This window comes from Sinocyclocheilus anshuiensis, unplaced genomic scaffold, assembly GCF_001515605.1.
Source record: "Sinocyclocheilus anshuiensis isolate Anshui unplaced genomic scaffold, SAMN03320099.WGS_v1.1 scaffold2081, whole genome shotgun sequence".
Classification (NCBI taxonomy): Eukaryota; Metazoa; Chordata; class Actinopteri; order Cypriniformes; family Cyprinidae; genus Sinocyclocheilus; species Sinocyclocheilus anshuiensis.
Window position 1 is genome coordinate 201,741 of NW_015548360.1, and position 15,858 is coordinate 217,598.

The following is a 15,858-nucleotide window of genomic DNA, read 5'->3' on the forward strand; positions in this document are numbered from 1 at the left end:
CTTAAGCAGAACACAAAGGAACTGAAACACACACCTTTTTTTAGAGTAGTAAGTGGGAAACCTTCCTGGATAAGTGGCCATTGACCGTCCACCTCTGAGAAAGTGGGAAAGGGATTCTGGGAAATATCATCTGATTCCACCCCACTGGGTCCAACGCACAAATCTAAACTCACACAAAAATCAAAACTCAGACAAGGAAAGCCCAAATACATATACAGCACATTTGTCAAACTGTTTTTATAATTAAAATAAAATAATAAAAAATACATATACATGAAAAAATAATAGTGATGAATGTAATATTTGTTGATACATGTTATAAATAATCAAAAGGTACTGTAATGTTGTTCAGCCATATTCAGTTAATGTCACTGACCAAAGTAGCCGTCACTTTCGATGGTCATTTCAATGACACTGTAAGCCATCACAGTCTTCGGTGGGATGTGAAATGCAGTCTTAGAGCCATATTGAAATTTACCACTGTCTTTCATGTGCATCTGAAACGCCAAGGAAACAGTTCTGTGTGTGTCTCTTTTTTTGTATTATTTATATACAATTAGTATTTATTCATATTTTGAATTAGCATTTTTTTTTTCAGCTTTTATTTTAATTTTAGTTTTAGTAGTTTTGTTGTGCTATTTATTTTTATTTAATGCCGTTTTTTCCTGTATAGCTTTAATTTGTTTTTATTTCAGTTTTAGTCATTTTAGTGCTTCTCAATTAAGTATTACATTTCAGTATTTTAACAACACTGAGTCAAAAAAGCAGATTTATTAATCACATGATATGATATGATGATATATGATATGATAATGACATTTATTAATGAAGCTAAATTCCTGTTCATTAGCTTTCAATCCCGGAACACACTTCTTACAAACCTCAGTACAACCGATCGCAGCACGGCAGCCGGCCTTCTCCAGTTCGATGTAGGAGATAAAGCAGTCACTGGTGGTTAAAATTCGCTCTTTAAGGAGGGTTAAAGTCTTGTTTTTTGGGGGGAGCTTCTTGAAAAAAGAGCCTGTGAGGTCCAACTTCCTACAGGGGTCATCAAGGTCAAGAGCAGATGAATGAATATTAAACCACATCAGACTGTTTTCTTATTTGCATCAAAATGTCAATTTTGTCATCATATACTCATCCGCATGTCACTCCAAACCTGTATGACTTTACAAATGTCTGAATGAAAATCCAGTACTGTTTTGGACAGTTTAATTTTTAAAAATATCTCCGTTACAGATTTTGCATTACATGAGAGTGAAAAATGTACAATTTAAAAAAATTAAAATAATAACAATAATAATTTTTGAATGAACTGTCTTGTCAAGAGATACAGCAAGGTTCAACTTTAGGACCTTAACTGATTTTCCAAATTACGACAAAAAAAAAAAATATATATATATATATATTCTCCTTAATTTGTAAATATTGCTCATTTTAGTGGGTTGACATCATATTAAATTGTTTTCTCTAACCTTCCTCTTGTGAGCTTCACAAGTTTGGGAATATCCACAGCTTCCTTCTTAAGTGTCCCGAGGGATAAACAAAGTTTCGATGTGCCCTGTCCATTCGCATTTAGGCAGACAGCAGTACATCCCACCTCTACAGTTCCAGCTGCAGAGTTTTTGTACTCTCCCTCAAACTTTACAAACTCTTCCTCCTCACACACTGGTCAAAACATAGAGAGATATTAATTTCAAAAAGGCCAGACGCAAGACATATTTTGAAAAAACACCTGTTTCTACTGAGAACATACTGAGATTTAATTTTATCTTTCAATGTACTTTCTGCTATAATTCAATCTCAGTATTGGTAAGCAGAAAAGTAAATAAACTTCAAACATCAAACGTACTTATTCACTATGCACTTTACCTGGTTTAATTGGATCCCCTTCCAGCAGGTCATTGAGTTTGAATTCTGTGGGTTTGTATTTAGTTTGCTGCCAGAACCAGCCTTTCTGGATTTTCTGCACCACCGCAAGAGGCTTTAGTTTTTTGGAATTATTTAGGCTGGAAGCCGCAATCAGAGCACCCTTCGGATCTATCTGTTGGACCAGCTTCTTTGTCGCTTTTTCAAACATCCTCTGCATAAACACATAAACAGACAGCATTAAACCATAGTGGAAAAAGTGACCACTTTCACTGACTTTCTCAAGCATGGTTCCTAATGATGGATGCAAACTGTATAAAAGCAGTAACTGAATTGCTATTAATTCCCAAATATACATTAATTTAGATTACATAATCCTTTATTAGTTGTGAAACCACAGAAATATCATAACATATGCAAACCATTCCACAGCAGATACCAAACATAATAAACCCCCCAAAAAATACACCAAAATGTGTACACAGTGGTTAGTGAGAAGTTCTCTCCTCATGCCAAAATCATGAAGTAATACCAAAAACAGGAACAAATAACAGAAGATAGAACAGATGAATATGAATTGCATGGATTAAGTGAGATTAGCGAACGGTGAAATAAATCAAATCTCACAACGAATTAAGATGTCATGGACTGCTGAGAAGGGCTGAAAATAGCATTTTAACTGCATCTCTGCACTGCAGCTTGTAGGTGTTACAGATATGGTTCATCATGCTAACAGAATAAAACAGCATAAAAGCTTTGGTCTCCTGCTCTAAGGGGCTTAAACTGGGGGGAAATTAGGGTAATTTTAATTTAGGAGTTTCCAGTCAGTGAAACTCCCGACAATGGGCCAGTGAGTCTATAGTGACAGTTGTATTTATTAAACAGCATTACAGAGTTATGAATAATGATGTTAAACTCTCTAGAATAATGATGTTTCACCTAGAAGTAAAATTCTGTCATTGTTTACTAACCTCATGTTGTTCCAAACCTGTTTGACCTTATTTGTTCTACCGAACATAAAAGATGATATTTTGCACAATGGTGCTTTTGCATCTTTTTGAAGCTTGACATATTCAGTCTTCATTCATTGAGATGAAAGAAAGACCAACACATTTTTACATGTTTTTTTGGAAAGAAAAGGTCATTGGAACAAAATGAAAGTGAGTATATTATGACAGAACTTGAACTATCCCTTTAAAAGTTATAAATCATGCTACACTTACCCCAAAAGTAGCATATTATTCTAGTTACAAAGTACTTTGAATATGCATGTTAATGTAAACTAGATTTACATACAACACAGTTTAATACAACTAAGCGGTCCCTGCTCCATCTCTCTACCTCCATAGAGTCCATTCTTGACTTGAAAAAGGTTGAAGACCCCTGCTCAAAATCCTTCATTTCCATTTTCACATCATTTATTTACAAAGATGGAGCACAAGCAATGGGCAAAATGGATGTTGTTCTTCAAACATACTAGATTATGTTCATACAACTTTAGTCACAAAAGAGCAGCATTCATTTCCAGACCTTTGCCACTGGCTTTACATGAACATGGGCACTGTTAAATTCGATTACATATTACTTACATTACACAAAGTCATTCAGTCCAGCATCAAATCTTGTTATCATGCGTAAGATTATACAGATTAGATATTTTTAATTCGTTTATAAATACACACCTGTCGCTGTTAAGAGTTTGCTGGCGATGCGCTGTAGATCCACAGCCAAAAGAGAGCGGAAACAGCGATAGATTATGATTGTTTAAAGAGACAAGTCCACACAGTTCTCGTGTCAGAAAGTGCAAAACAATCAGCGAGTGCACGCACATTTAAACGTCTCCTCGCCTCCTGAAAGTCCCCTCACACGTAATGCGAAAGCATCGCGTTTACTGGGCTGTCTGTGAGGAGGAGGAGGCGGTGCTGAACTTCAGGAGATTTACGTTCATATTTTGGTTTCTGGCTCAAGTTTAGCTTCCATAATGGGAATCATATGAACGCAACTATAAATAATTGGTGGGACAAGCACAGACTTGTCCTTTCAATGATTTTAACGGCTCAAGTAAAGCGAGTGAATTTTAAAGCCAGTTTTCGTTTAGTAGCTAGTCTGGTGGCTTTTCTAGATGGGTTGTAAATAATCATTCTAACAAATAAATGAACTAACGAAGATTAGTTCAAATGAATAATTTATTATAAAACCGTGATGAAACGTTGGGATGCTTTGTTAGCAGTTTTAAAATCCAGAATAATGTTTTTGACTGAATGCAGCGTAGCTACAGAATGACAAACAAATAAATAGACGTGATAAAACAACTTTGGATGTGATGAGGTGATGGGTTATTTAACAAAAGCTGCGGTTTGGTTATGATGAAGTAGGACATGTTTTGTGCAGATGAAGAGCGAAGATGTTATGATGAGGGTCACACCCGTTTCACACCATAGATATGTATGCTATATATTATGCTATATGTTTTACACTACACGTATTTGCAGAGCGTAAGCGGCACAAACTGTCCATACGCAGGGCGGAAGCAGCACTCCCTGTTGAAAAAAACAGCATATGCTGGTTAGGTATGTTTTGCCAGCACATGACCAGCATAAACCAGCAAAAGGACCAGCATAAACCAGCAAAGGACCAGTTTAAACCAGCATCAAAACATACCTAACCAGCATATGCTGGTTTTTTCAACAGAGCTGTGTGTAGTTCTCAGTCTCAGAACACCGACCGTCAGCCTTGCTTTTCTTTACATTCATTTAACTTTAAACAGTGTGGGGGAGTAACTAGTTCCATGTAAAGGAATTACGTAATTCAACTACAAAATAAATGTAACTGTAATCTGTTACAGTTACTGAGAAAAAAAAAAGGGTAATTAAATTACAGTTAGGCTACTTGTAAAAAAATTTACGATTACAAAAGGGGTTTTTGACTATTTTGAATATTTTTACACACATACAGATTTGATTGATTTCTTTCCCAAATTGCATTGACTGCTCTAAAATATGAGACACCAGTGTTCAGGAGTTTAGGACACATGCTTATTCGACAACTGTTTTATTTCCTATTTGGAATTATGTAGGCTATATGTTTTATTTTTTAAGATTAACTGTTTCCTGTCATAGCTATGCAAAGATTTCAAGAACAGTGCCTATAGCTATTAAACTACTAGGCTATATCTTGTTATGATTTTAAATCTTTATTTAACCTCAGTTTAACGAATAAAAAGCTGTGCTGAAGTCTGATTGTGTGGTGGCTGTGCTTTAAAATGGCATTTTTATAATCTTAATTCAAGTGATGAAGGATTTTTACAAGTCTGACAGTAATCAGTGTTGAGTACTAGTGGTTTAAACGTTTAATAATGATTCAAAAAATCATTTGTTGGAAATATAGAAAGTAATCAAAAAGTAATCAAATGTTATTAGTTACATTACTTTAATAAGGTTACTGAAATAGTTACACTACTTAGGCTATTACATTTTAAATAGGGTAACTTGTAATCTGTAACCTATTACATTTCCAAAGTAATCTTCCCAAGTCACTGACTTTAAATAACTAAACATTTTCAATTTCGGTTACAATTATTTTAGATACATTTTTATTTAAAGAATCTAGGAGTAACATAACCAGGACTAGAGGCTTTTCAAATAGCCTATCGTTGTGGACAAAATGGCCTTGGAGTCACAAAAGAAATAGGGCCCAGAGAGCTCTTAGCTTTCGTGGGAATTTACACAGTTACAATCATAAGGGAAGCTGTGGTCAGGTTGCTTCAATGCACTCACTAAATATACTCTATACTTTCTAGCTGTTTCAAGCTAGCTGAGTGAACAACCGAGTAACATTTGAACACTTCAAATAGCAACTCAAATACATCAATTTGCCTTTTTCAGATTTGGCAGTTGTTGTAACGCTGGTTTAGGTCATTGCTTCATAATTCAGTTTGGATATCACAGTCAAACATGAATTATATAGCAATGGCTCCTGGTCAGGAAACACCAGTGACGTTCATTGTGCGTGTATGTGTTTATGAAATGACTTCCATTAAAAATAAACCTGAATGAAAATCGTCCATCATGTCTAGAAAGCGGATCTTTCTAGTGTTACACAATCCCACCAGCCATTCAAAGGTAAAGCAAAGTTCCTATTAGTAAACCCTGCTAACAATCCCTTCAAAGTTCATCACGATATCTAATTCTAATATATTTTCCTACTAATTCAAGCTTGTAGTAAAATAAATAAAGGGAAAAAAATGCAAAAGAAAAAAACCCGACCATCGTCATAACAGTTAAGCAATAAGTGAATATCCAAACGCGTCTGTATAATAAAACAGGGAAAGTTCCTTAGATTTGTGGTCACTACATTTATTGTGCAACAAAACAAGTGGTCAGTCATACACTGATGCAATCCATTCCCAGTCCTCTGAAAGCAACAGTCCTCGATTCGTTTAAAGTCTTGAAAGAAATGTTGTGTTTATCACATCTGAAACACCACACACAGTGAAACGGAACAGTTATCAAGTGTAACAGGCACACCAAGAAGCACATGTAGATTATCACTCGCTCTCTTTAACAAACATACGCAGAAAAGGAGGACAAGCATGTACACAACAAAAAATGACCATGCATTACACAATCATTAATTGAGACAGTTTCTTTCAAACATATATTTTGTATACCGTAATATTCGTTTTCTATTATTAACGAATTAAAGAAAGATCCTTTTAAATATGCATAAATCATGATTGTAGTATGTGCACAAATATTTATGGATATAGTTTTTGATTTCTATATTCCCTGATTATAAAGTGGAGTGACTGAGTCAGCAATGGATGAATTGTGACTTTCAAATGCTTATAGTACGAACTCTCATTGTGTAAATCTTATTACAACATCCAGCCCAGGTCACTCAAAAGAACTCAATTACTATTTCATAAAACAAAACAAATAAATAAGAAATTATATTTTGTATAAAAGAACATCAAGCCTATTTTTAGGACTTAAGATTTTTTTTATTTGCCAGTTGACATTATTTGCATGACAAATAAGTAACCTAAATTCTCATTACTGTAATACTTTTTTAATATAATGTCTTGTGCTTATTTAAAAAGAAAAACAATGAAAAGTAGTATAACAAATACTACCATGTTGTATAAACACTTTACAATTTAAATACATCATATTTTTCACGTTACAGTAATGAGAATGACAATAAAAAATAATGTCATAATGCAAAAAACCTATAATGGTCCAAAATATAGGCTTAATTTACAAAAATAATTTCTTTTTTTCTTTCTTTCTTTATTTTAGGGTGAACTTCAGTGTTTGTTCTTTAAGATTCTAAATCTTAATATTGTCTTAATATTGTGTCATTTATTTTAATTGATTCGATCTGAGGATTTTTTTTTTTTTTATTGACTTGAATAATTAATTAATAATAAACTAATTATATCCAGACACGTACAAATGTCATTTGTCAGTGCACTTGCATCTAAACATCAACTAGGCATAAAGGCATAAATGTCTTTCCAGAGGTACTTTCTATCTCGTGCTGTAAATGTGTCTGTTTAACAAAGATAAATACCAATACAAAAACATCAACATAAGCATGGTAAATTAAATGCCACAGTGTTCAGCAGGATTGCATACAAATAACAAGTAAGCAGGGATCTATATACAGCCAGAGCAGAAAGGGAAAAGTCAATGACTAATCCACTGGTGGTCACCAGAGCACAGGGAATTCTTGTTTGCTGAATCCAGGGTCCTTCCTGAGGTCCCAGTAAGTGCCATTGCTCACCCAAGAGTCATCTTCAGCACGTCTGATTGAATTATAGAAACAGAATTACGAACAGAAACTCGTGACGCACCCAAAACAGCTGCATCTTTGTGTTCATATGAGTCACTTACTTGAAAAATCGGGGCGAGTGTGTCATGCTGTTTTCTTGCAGGACTCTCCTCCTCTCTCTTTGGAGGACTTCAGTTCTTTCTTTCTGTTCTTCTGCTCCGGCAATATCACCCTCTTCAAGTAATCTAACAAAAAGAGGACCAATAAGTAGCCAAGAGCATATAAAACTGGTTTTAATAATGGGAAAAGTTCACTTTGGGACAACATATATGCATAATTCATATGTCTATACCTTTGGTCTGGTCTAAAACGGGTGTCTGTCAGAGGCAAGAGTGGCTTTAAACCCTCCTCCAATTCATTTAACTCAGTTGCAAACTGGGTGAATCCATAGTACTGCTCATGGTCCTCAGGCATGGGATCTATATTATGCACACATACAGAGACAAAAACGGTGCTGTGTTAGCGCCCTCTTGAGGTCATTATCCACAAATACATCTGAGACAAAACAATGAATATAAGTTAGATGTTTGAACCATTCAAATACAGCTAAACAGACTCTTCTGGACTGGTCTGAGACTCACTTGCTCTCCAGATGCAGGTTACCGAAGGTGGTTTGCCCAGATACAAGGCCTCGCTCCATTTGCCAAACAGAGAGTGAATGACACGTCCATCTGAATCAGTGACCACACCCTCTACCTCATTAGCATTCAGACCTCCAGATCTGGACTGCATGCAAGATATGCAGTAAACAAATCTTAAGTAATCATTCATAAAATAAAAATTTGGTCAAAGTTATTCCACAAGAGGAAGATGTGGGCAAGATAAACACAGATGCACACACATATACATGGAATTAAAGCCTTTTTTGCATGTATTGATGGCCCCACCTTAAGGAAAGTGACTTTGCAATGACTGACGTCTCCCATGGTGGTAGAGTGTTTGATAGACATTTCCCCATAGTGCTCGATCCAGCGCTGACCGCTCAGAATGTTATGAATGCATGAAGTGACTTTACTCCACTCGTAACGATCCCCAAAACTGAGAATGAGTGAATGGGTCAAAGAAAGCAAGACAGAGAGATACTAAGACATGGTGGAGAGTGCAGGATGGAATAATGGAAGCGAATGGGAATCAGAACAATTCAGGATAAAATTAAAATCACCCTGGCAGCTCTAAGTGAGTAACTCCCATGGGAACGATTTCCATGGATTTTCCCCAAAATTTATTCTTCCACCGGACATCTAATGGGCATACAGAGAATAGACATTAAAATCATGCTAAATGCTAAAAGGCTTGACACTAGCCAAGTGTGCTTCACTCACCTTGCCAAAATGTGTAGTTTTTGGACTCGCAGTGACAAGTGGACACAGGTGGATGGTGACTGACCTGAGGTACACAATGTAACTGTTCATGTGAGCGTGTATACCTTTGTGTTTTGATAGAAATAAAAGAAATATGCATGCTTACCTGTTCAGCAATGAAGCGGAAGCCCTTATCTGGCCGGAGACACTCGTATGTCTCTCCCAGTATAGGATTAAACGGTTTTCCTCCTGCTCTAGTGAACGAACACGCATATGCAGATACAGCAAATGCTGCGATATACACCTACAGAGAAGAACAGAATATATGGTTAAAGGAATAGTTCACCCAAAAACGAAAATTTGTTGAAAATTCTCTCGCCCTCAGGCCATCCAAGATGTAGATGAGTTTGTTTCTTCCTTAGAACAGATTTGGAGAACTTTAGCATTACATCACTTGCTCACCAGTGGATGGGTGCCGTCAGAATGAGAGTCCAAACAGCTGATAAAGCAACACATTAATCTACAAGTAATCCACACCATCAAGTCCATCGATTACCATCTTGTGAAGTGAAAAGCTGCATGTCCATTACTAAGGTGTATTAACTTTAAAGCATCACTTCGTAACCATCCATAATCTATAATGTTTCCTCCATTTAAAAAAAGTCCACCCCCCTTTGTCCTCTCAAAATCCACCAACATATTTGTTTAGAACTGTTTGCACTTATAAATCATGCTTGATCTGGACATATTTCTCTCCTGATTCAGACAAGACCGCTTTTTCACCAGAGAAAGCAATGATTCTGGATAGTAGAGATTTTAGAAATTAAAAAAATATATATATATTAATATAATGGATTTGTTTATTACAAACACACAGCATTTCACTTCACAAGACATTAAATGATGGACTGGATGAGTGTGGATTACTGTGATGTTTTTAGCAGCTGTTTGGACTTTTATTCTGACGGCACCCATTCACTGCAGAGGATCCATTGGTGAGCAAGTGAAGTAATGCTAAATTTCTTCAAATCTGTTTGGATGAAGACACAAACTCATCTACATCTTGGAGGACCTGAGGGCAAGTAAATTTTCAGTAAATTTACATTTTTGAGTCAACTATTCCTTTAAACAAAAAACAATTTTGAAGACAGAAAGTCATACAGAATGACATGAGAATGAGTAAATAACGACTCATTTGATTGCTCTCACCATGCGCATATGTGGGTCGTGTGTGTTTGCAGCGGTGTCCAGCAGGTGGCAGTACTCAACTTCCTCACACAGTCTCTGCAGGGTGTTCAAGGGCTCATTGAGTTGAACAGGCATGGCAACTTTCGACAGGTCTTTACCGATGTTACTACGCAGAATACTCCACAGATTCACGCTCTCGTTCATGCGTGAACTCGGCAAACGGTCTCGCCGCGTCACTGTGCAGTCATTGCCATTACCTGAAGACACAAAAACACACACAAACCATTAACAATGGTTGTAAAGAAAGGTGAAGCTTCATAAAGGTGAATTTTGACAGTGCCTCACTTAAAATCTCCTTTGCGATGCCGTTCTCATTCCTGCAATACTCTACTGACGTGCTGTCACTCACATCACTGATGTACGAATCATCATCGGACACCTGGTCACAAAAAATACAAAATATGATGATCAGTAAGAAATTCATGTGTTTTACCTTCTTTTTTGATGAAAAATATCTTTCATTTCAATTTTAAATCATTGACAGATGATTCACGCAAATCTGCGATTTGACCACTCTGACCTCATTTTCAGATGAGCTGCCAGACAGCAGATACTCTTTAGCATCAAAGAACTCTGACAGGGATTCTGGGATTGACCCTCGACTCTCACTGGACACCTGCTGCAGGAGAGGGCGTGACCCATCGAGGACATCCTGATTGGTTGAGAAAATTCAAAGTCAGAATTGGCTTTGTTGATTTTGGCCAATAACAACCAAGCATATAAACACTTAAAGACCAATAACAAAAATTTGTTGCCTGTATACCTTTTCACTGATACAATCCAAAGTGCTCCTGACTCGGTCTCTTTCTGTGCAAAGGGAAGTGTACGCTGACCGAAGAGTGGAATGAACTAGTAGAAGAAAGAAAGGGAGAAAAGTGAGAAAGAAGAAAGAATGTGTCATTTCATCATGTTGTTCTCAATTTCAGTAGATGATATTAACACTTCGTTATTCTTTTATTTTAAAACATAGTTATTAAGAGAAATATTCCTGAAACAGATGTTGATGATTCATGCTGCAGCATGCATGTGAGCATTCATACTGACCAGTGCCAGCGAGCCGACAGAACTCCTCCTGCATTTGAGAGGCTTCTGTTGGTGAGTCTGGGCTATCCAGGCATGAGTCTGCTGAAACTGGCTCTGAATACATCAAGTTTGGGTGAGATACGTGCAGACGGAAAGATGAAGTGTCAGGATTTTGCTAGAAAACAACACATCAGTTAAATGAATGAGAGAGACTGTGTGATGCAGTGTCTGTGTGTGTAATGTGCAATTAGAAACAGAGCTATTTTACCTGTTGTGTGCTTTTATTTTCCTTGCTATAATTCTTTGATCTCCATTTTTTGTGTCCTCTTTTCTCCTTTTTAGAGCCTTCAGTCTGGGGTCACACACACACGCACACACACACACACACACACACACACACACATATATATATATATATATATACACATTACTTTTTTTGTCTAAATAATGAGCGATAAGATTTCTTTCAAAAATATTTCATAAATCTAACCAAACCCAAACAGTGTATATTTCGTTGTATATATTTTTTGTATTTTATACAAAAAATGCTATTTAGGATTCATCTGGATGTCCTCAAATTAATGTTTTATAAGATTTAATAAACCCACCCACACAGACCAAAACATAAACACATATTTAATCCAAACAGCCCTACCTGCAGTAAGTTAATGGCAGGTGCTGAGAATGTTCTGTGAAGAACTTCCATATTTTTCAGCAGCAGATTTAATTCCAGCAGCCCTGACTCACACTCTGACAGATCTAAAAAAAGTTACCATTTTTATTTTCTTAGTGATGCTCTGGAAAACCACTTCTCTAAAATGTTCTCTATGTATTAGCTGTACAGTACTTTTGCCATGAATAATATTTCAGAATGATGTGTCAGTGCAGGTTTTTGCATCTACCTTTGCAGCACTTCTCCATGTCTTGTGAGTTTTGGCGCCAGCTATTCTTCAAAAGGGCTGAAGGCTGCTTGGAGAGAAATAAACGCTGGTAATAAAGAGAATAAAATACAAAATATGTAATCTGTGTGACTTTCTGTTTCACCTGGAAATAACGAGTTACACTATCTTTGAAAAGTTAGGGGTCATTAAGATATTTCAATATTTTTGAAAGAAGTCTCATGCTCACTAAGACTGTTTATTTGATCATAAATATAGTAATAACAGTAATATTGTTGCAATTTAAAATAACTTTTTACTATTTTAATTAGTGCTGTCAAACGATTAATTGTGATTAATCGCATCCAAAATAAAAGTTTTTGTTTACATAATATATGTGTGTTTTGTGTACATTCATTATGTTTATATAAATACACACACATGCATGTATATATTTCAGAAAAATATATGTTGTTATTTATATTAAATATATTTATTTATAATATAAATTATATGAATATAAATATAGACATGTAAATAAATGTAAATATTTTCAAAATGTATACTGTATGCATGTGTATTTATATATACATTATAAATATACACAGAACACACATATATTATGCAAACAAAAACTTTTATTTTGGATGCGATTAATCAAGATTAATCGTTTGACAGCACTAATTTTAATATATTTTAAAATGTAATTTATTCCTGTGATGGAAAAGCTGAAATCTAATATGTTGCTCAAGAAACATTGCTTTTTATGATAAATATTAAATACATGTGTGATGCTTAGTTTTTGTGGAAATCATGATACTTTTTGTTCAGGATTCTTTGATGAATTGAAAATTCAAAAGAACAGAACTGATTAAAAGATATATACATTTTTGTAACAATGTTAAAGTCTTTGTCACTTAAAAGTAGTATATTACTGTTGTTTAATATTGTTGTTGTTATTAGGAGTGCACAATATGCAACCCAGTAATTGCACATTAATATGCACATCAGTAATTATTAATTTTATTTAAGTGTTTAGCCTGGTGACATGATATTGTGAGCAAATGCTTATTACTTTAAATTCAAACTTTTTTTATGCCAAGTACCATAAACAAGCTATTTTTTGTACTATATATCAAGATGTTTTGATTTAAGAAACCATGTTAAATTCCAGTTTGAAAACTTTATTGATGCTTCTAAAGGCAGAACAGTTTAAAACTCAATATCAGCCATGACATATTTTAATAACTGAACTGTTTCAGGCAACATTTCAGCATATCGGTGGATCTCGTTATTATTGTAACTTCCTTACAGCTTTAGAGGTTCTTATCCTGTTTGAAGGGATGTTGGGTCTAAAGGCTGACTTTTATACTACACTCGTGACTGATGACTGTATAAGAAGGGTAAATACTCGTCTGTTGGAGGTGGGGTCAGATTGCAGCTGTCGCTCGGGAGGCTCCATGGCGATCTCGTTCTGACGGAACATTCGATGATGGCGTAGTTGCGTCACCCACTGTTCAAACAGATCCCGAGTCTTCGCCTGTGAATGTCACGGTAAATACAGCAAATGAGAAAGTTACTCTCATTTTGAGAATGCACAAACTACAATTCATAGCCCAGCATGTGTAGGTGAGCGTGTGCCAATACCTTGAGGTGATAGATACTGTCCTCTGTGTCCAGGTCGATACACATTGACTTCTTCTTCATGGCCATGACAGAGAGACCAACATCAATGCGACCTCGTAACCTCCCCTTCTTCAGCTGAGGAATCAATCACACGATAAGGGATGAAAGAGCATCTCTGACAGGATTTAAGCAAGTTTACTCCACATAAGCCTTGAAGAAAGTGTGTGGATGAGACCAGTGTTTCACACTCACATCAGTCCCTGTCTTGGCATATGTAAGGATGCCCCTTTCAAGCAGGAAATATCTCTGTTAAACATAGACCGACAAAGAGAAAAGGTGAAAAGATGCATGTATTCAAAGCCATTAAAGTCAATGACAATATCTTGTAATCACCTTATGCCAGCCTTTCATGGGCCACTTTCTCTTTTTCAACAGCAAACCTTCCCGCTTCTCAGGCTTCTGAATATTTCCTGTCAGTCCGCGCAAGTCCTCAACCAACTCCCAGCTGTCCTAAAGAAATACGACGACGAAAGGAGTGTTATTTTTAAAAATCTATGGAAGAAAGAACATGGACTTTTTCCTAAGAACACAGTTAAAAACTGCTGCTGTAGATGCTGATTTAATACATAGCATACAGAGAAATACCAACTGCGTCAAAAGATCATCATATCCACTGCTATATCAAAAATGTATTATTTGCACACTAGATGTTTTAGCAGACATCAATTAAGTCCTCACTAAATATCTGAAGTGGTTTGTCTTACCTGTCTGTTGTCTTCAGATGAGGAGTTACTCTCTTTTCGTTGCGTAAATGGTGTCAAGGTTGGTGTGGAGGGTGATGTCTTGGGAGAAAGCGGTGCAATTTGGTCTTCTGTACTCATCTTTGCAATTAACTTACTGTGGAGACAAAAACAGGCAACACTCAATACAAAATTACAGCACCTGAATTACATAATATGGCCAGCAGAGGGCAACAGAGACACAGGCAAGAACCAGTGAGTGAGGCAAAGAAAATCAGGCTGTGTCCGAAATCGCCCCCTATACCCTCATTCACTATTCCCTACATTAGGTCACTAATTCAGTTCACTAGACGGAGTGAATGAAAACGAGTAGTGAATTCGGACACTCAGTGCACCGGAAGGAATGCCGCTTTTGCATAGTTTGTGCTTGCTGATTATTCAGCTGCGGGTTCCATCTTCTGGCGAGATGCGGGAATTCATTCGGTGCGTGACTCTCACAGTGCATTATGGGCATTCTCTAGCCGTTGAGCATGCACCAGTTGTACACTCGTTTTTGCAGTGCATTGTGGGATTGAATGAGTGCACTCGAGAACGTCCACTATGGTTTCGGACACCACTAAAAATGGCTGTTCCCTCAAATAGTGCCCTATTTAAGGGTATAGGGGGCGATTTCGGACACAGCCTCAGTGAAATCTGTGCTAATGTAAATGAAGGTAATTTACATATTAGAATACGTGAAATTCTCAGATATTGCATACCTAAACTGAGTTATGAGAAGTAATATCTGCTTTATTCTCTCTTTTTTTTCTCTCAAAATAAATTTTAGTTTCTGTAGCTTGCATTTTTGTAATAGTGGGTAGGAACAACATAAAAAGTCAACTTAAAGTAAATATTTTCTGGATATTATTTTTAAATTTAATTAAAAAAAAAAAAAATTTATTTTTATTTCACTTCAACACACTTTTTTTTTACATTTTAAATACAGGTAGAAACAAAATAAAAAGTCAAACATGTAAAAGAAAAATGTCCCTGATAAAAAAAAGTAGTCGAATAAAAATATTACAGTGGTTACAGCACAAAGGCATAAAAAATAAATAATAAAATAAATAAAAAGAAAAAATTATGCATAGGACCAGTATGAAATAGTCATATCCTCCTGACTACCAGCTATGGAGTTTTGTCCTCTATAGAGGACATTATGTTTTAGTGATTTCTCTGAGACGTTACATGTCACAGTTTTAAGTCTGGATGTCCTGTACAGAGCACATTCAGGGCTTTTCAGAGATACCAAATGATTGGATGTTTCACCATGACCACTCCCTCTCCTTGGTCTTTAAA

At 36.0% G+C, this 15,858-nt stretch overlaps 2 protein-coding genes across 5 annotated transcripts in view; both read right to left on the reverse strand.

The window, feature by feature from the left end:
* LOC107656651 (non-syndromic hearing impairment protein 5-like) overlaps positions 1 to 3,724 on the reverse strand; it is a 5,614-nt gene extending 1,890 nt beyond the window's left edge. The window contains exons 1-6 of one of the 2 annotated variants that reach the window (XM_016444575.1): positions 3,552 to 3,724; positions 1,873 to 2,081; positions 1,476 to 1,668; positions 882 to 1,038; positions 377 to 497; positions 35 to 163 (exon numbers count right to left, since the gene is read on the reverse strand). In XM_016444575.1, coding sequence (XP_016300061.1) covers positions 35 to 163; positions 377 to 497; positions 882 to 1,038; positions 1,476 to 1,668; positions 1,873 to 2,081; positions 3,552 to 3,700 — 958 coding nt within the window. In that variant the 5' untranslated portion in view covers positions 3,701 to 3,724. Of the gene's footprint in view, positions 1 to 34; positions 164 to 376; positions 498 to 881; positions 1,039 to 1,475; positions 1,669 to 1,872; positions 2,082 to 2,496; positions 2,546 to 3,551 lie in introns of those variants that run through there. The other variant, XM_016444576.1, reaches the window with a different exon arrangement.
* A 2,474-nt stretch (positions 3,725 to 6,198) lies between these two features.
* The window catches only part of LOC107656666 (oxysterol-binding protein-related protein 3-like), a 20,033-nt gene continuing 10,373 nt past the window's right edge, over positions 6,199 to 15,858 (reverse strand). For 2 of the 3 annotated variants that reach the window (XM_016444612.1, XM_016444611.1), the window contains exons 2-22: positions 14,545 to 14,677; positions 14,174 to 14,290; positions 14,033 to 14,086; positions 13,802 to 13,915; positions 13,566 to 13,694; positions 12,179 to 12,263; positions 11,932 to 12,035; positions 11,545 to 11,628; positions 11,298 to 11,451; positions 11,017 to 11,102; positions 10,774 to 10,905; positions 10,539 to 10,632; positions 10,215 to 10,450; positions 9,172 to 9,309; positions 9,027 to 9,090; positions 8,867 to 8,945; positions 8,592 to 8,742; positions 8,286 to 8,430; positions 7,997 to 8,123; positions 7,767 to 7,889; positions 6,199 to 7,678 (exon numbers count right to left, since the gene is read on the reverse strand). In XM_016444612.1, the coding sequence (XP_016300098.1) occupies positions 7,582 to 7,678; positions 7,767 to 7,889; positions 7,997 to 8,123; positions 8,286 to 8,430; positions 8,592 to 8,742; positions 8,867 to 8,945; positions 9,027 to 9,090; positions 9,172 to 9,309; positions 10,215 to 10,450; positions 10,539 to 10,632; positions 10,774 to 10,905; positions 11,017 to 11,102; positions 11,298 to 11,451; positions 11,545 to 11,628; positions 11,932 to 12,035; positions 12,179 to 12,263; positions 13,566 to 13,694; positions 13,802 to 13,915; positions 14,033 to 14,086; positions 14,174 to 14,290; positions 14,545 to 14,661 (2,430 nt within the window). In that variant the 5' untranslated portion in view covers positions 14,662 to 14,677 and the 3' untranslated portion in view covers positions 6,199 to 7,581. The remainder of the gene's footprint in view (positions 7,679 to 7,766; positions 7,890 to 7,996; positions 8,124 to 8,285; positions 8,431 to 8,591; positions 8,743 to 8,866; positions 8,946 to 9,026; positions 9,091 to 9,171; positions 9,310 to 10,214; positions 10,451 to 10,538; positions 10,633 to 10,773; positions 10,906 to 11,016; positions 11,103 to 11,297; positions 11,452 to 11,544; positions 11,629 to 11,931; positions 12,036 to 12,178; positions 12,264 to 13,565; positions 13,695 to 13,801; positions 13,916 to 14,032; positions 14,087 to 14,173; positions 14,291 to 14,544; positions 14,678 to 15,858) is intronic. The other variant, XM_016444613.1, reaches the window with a different exon arrangement.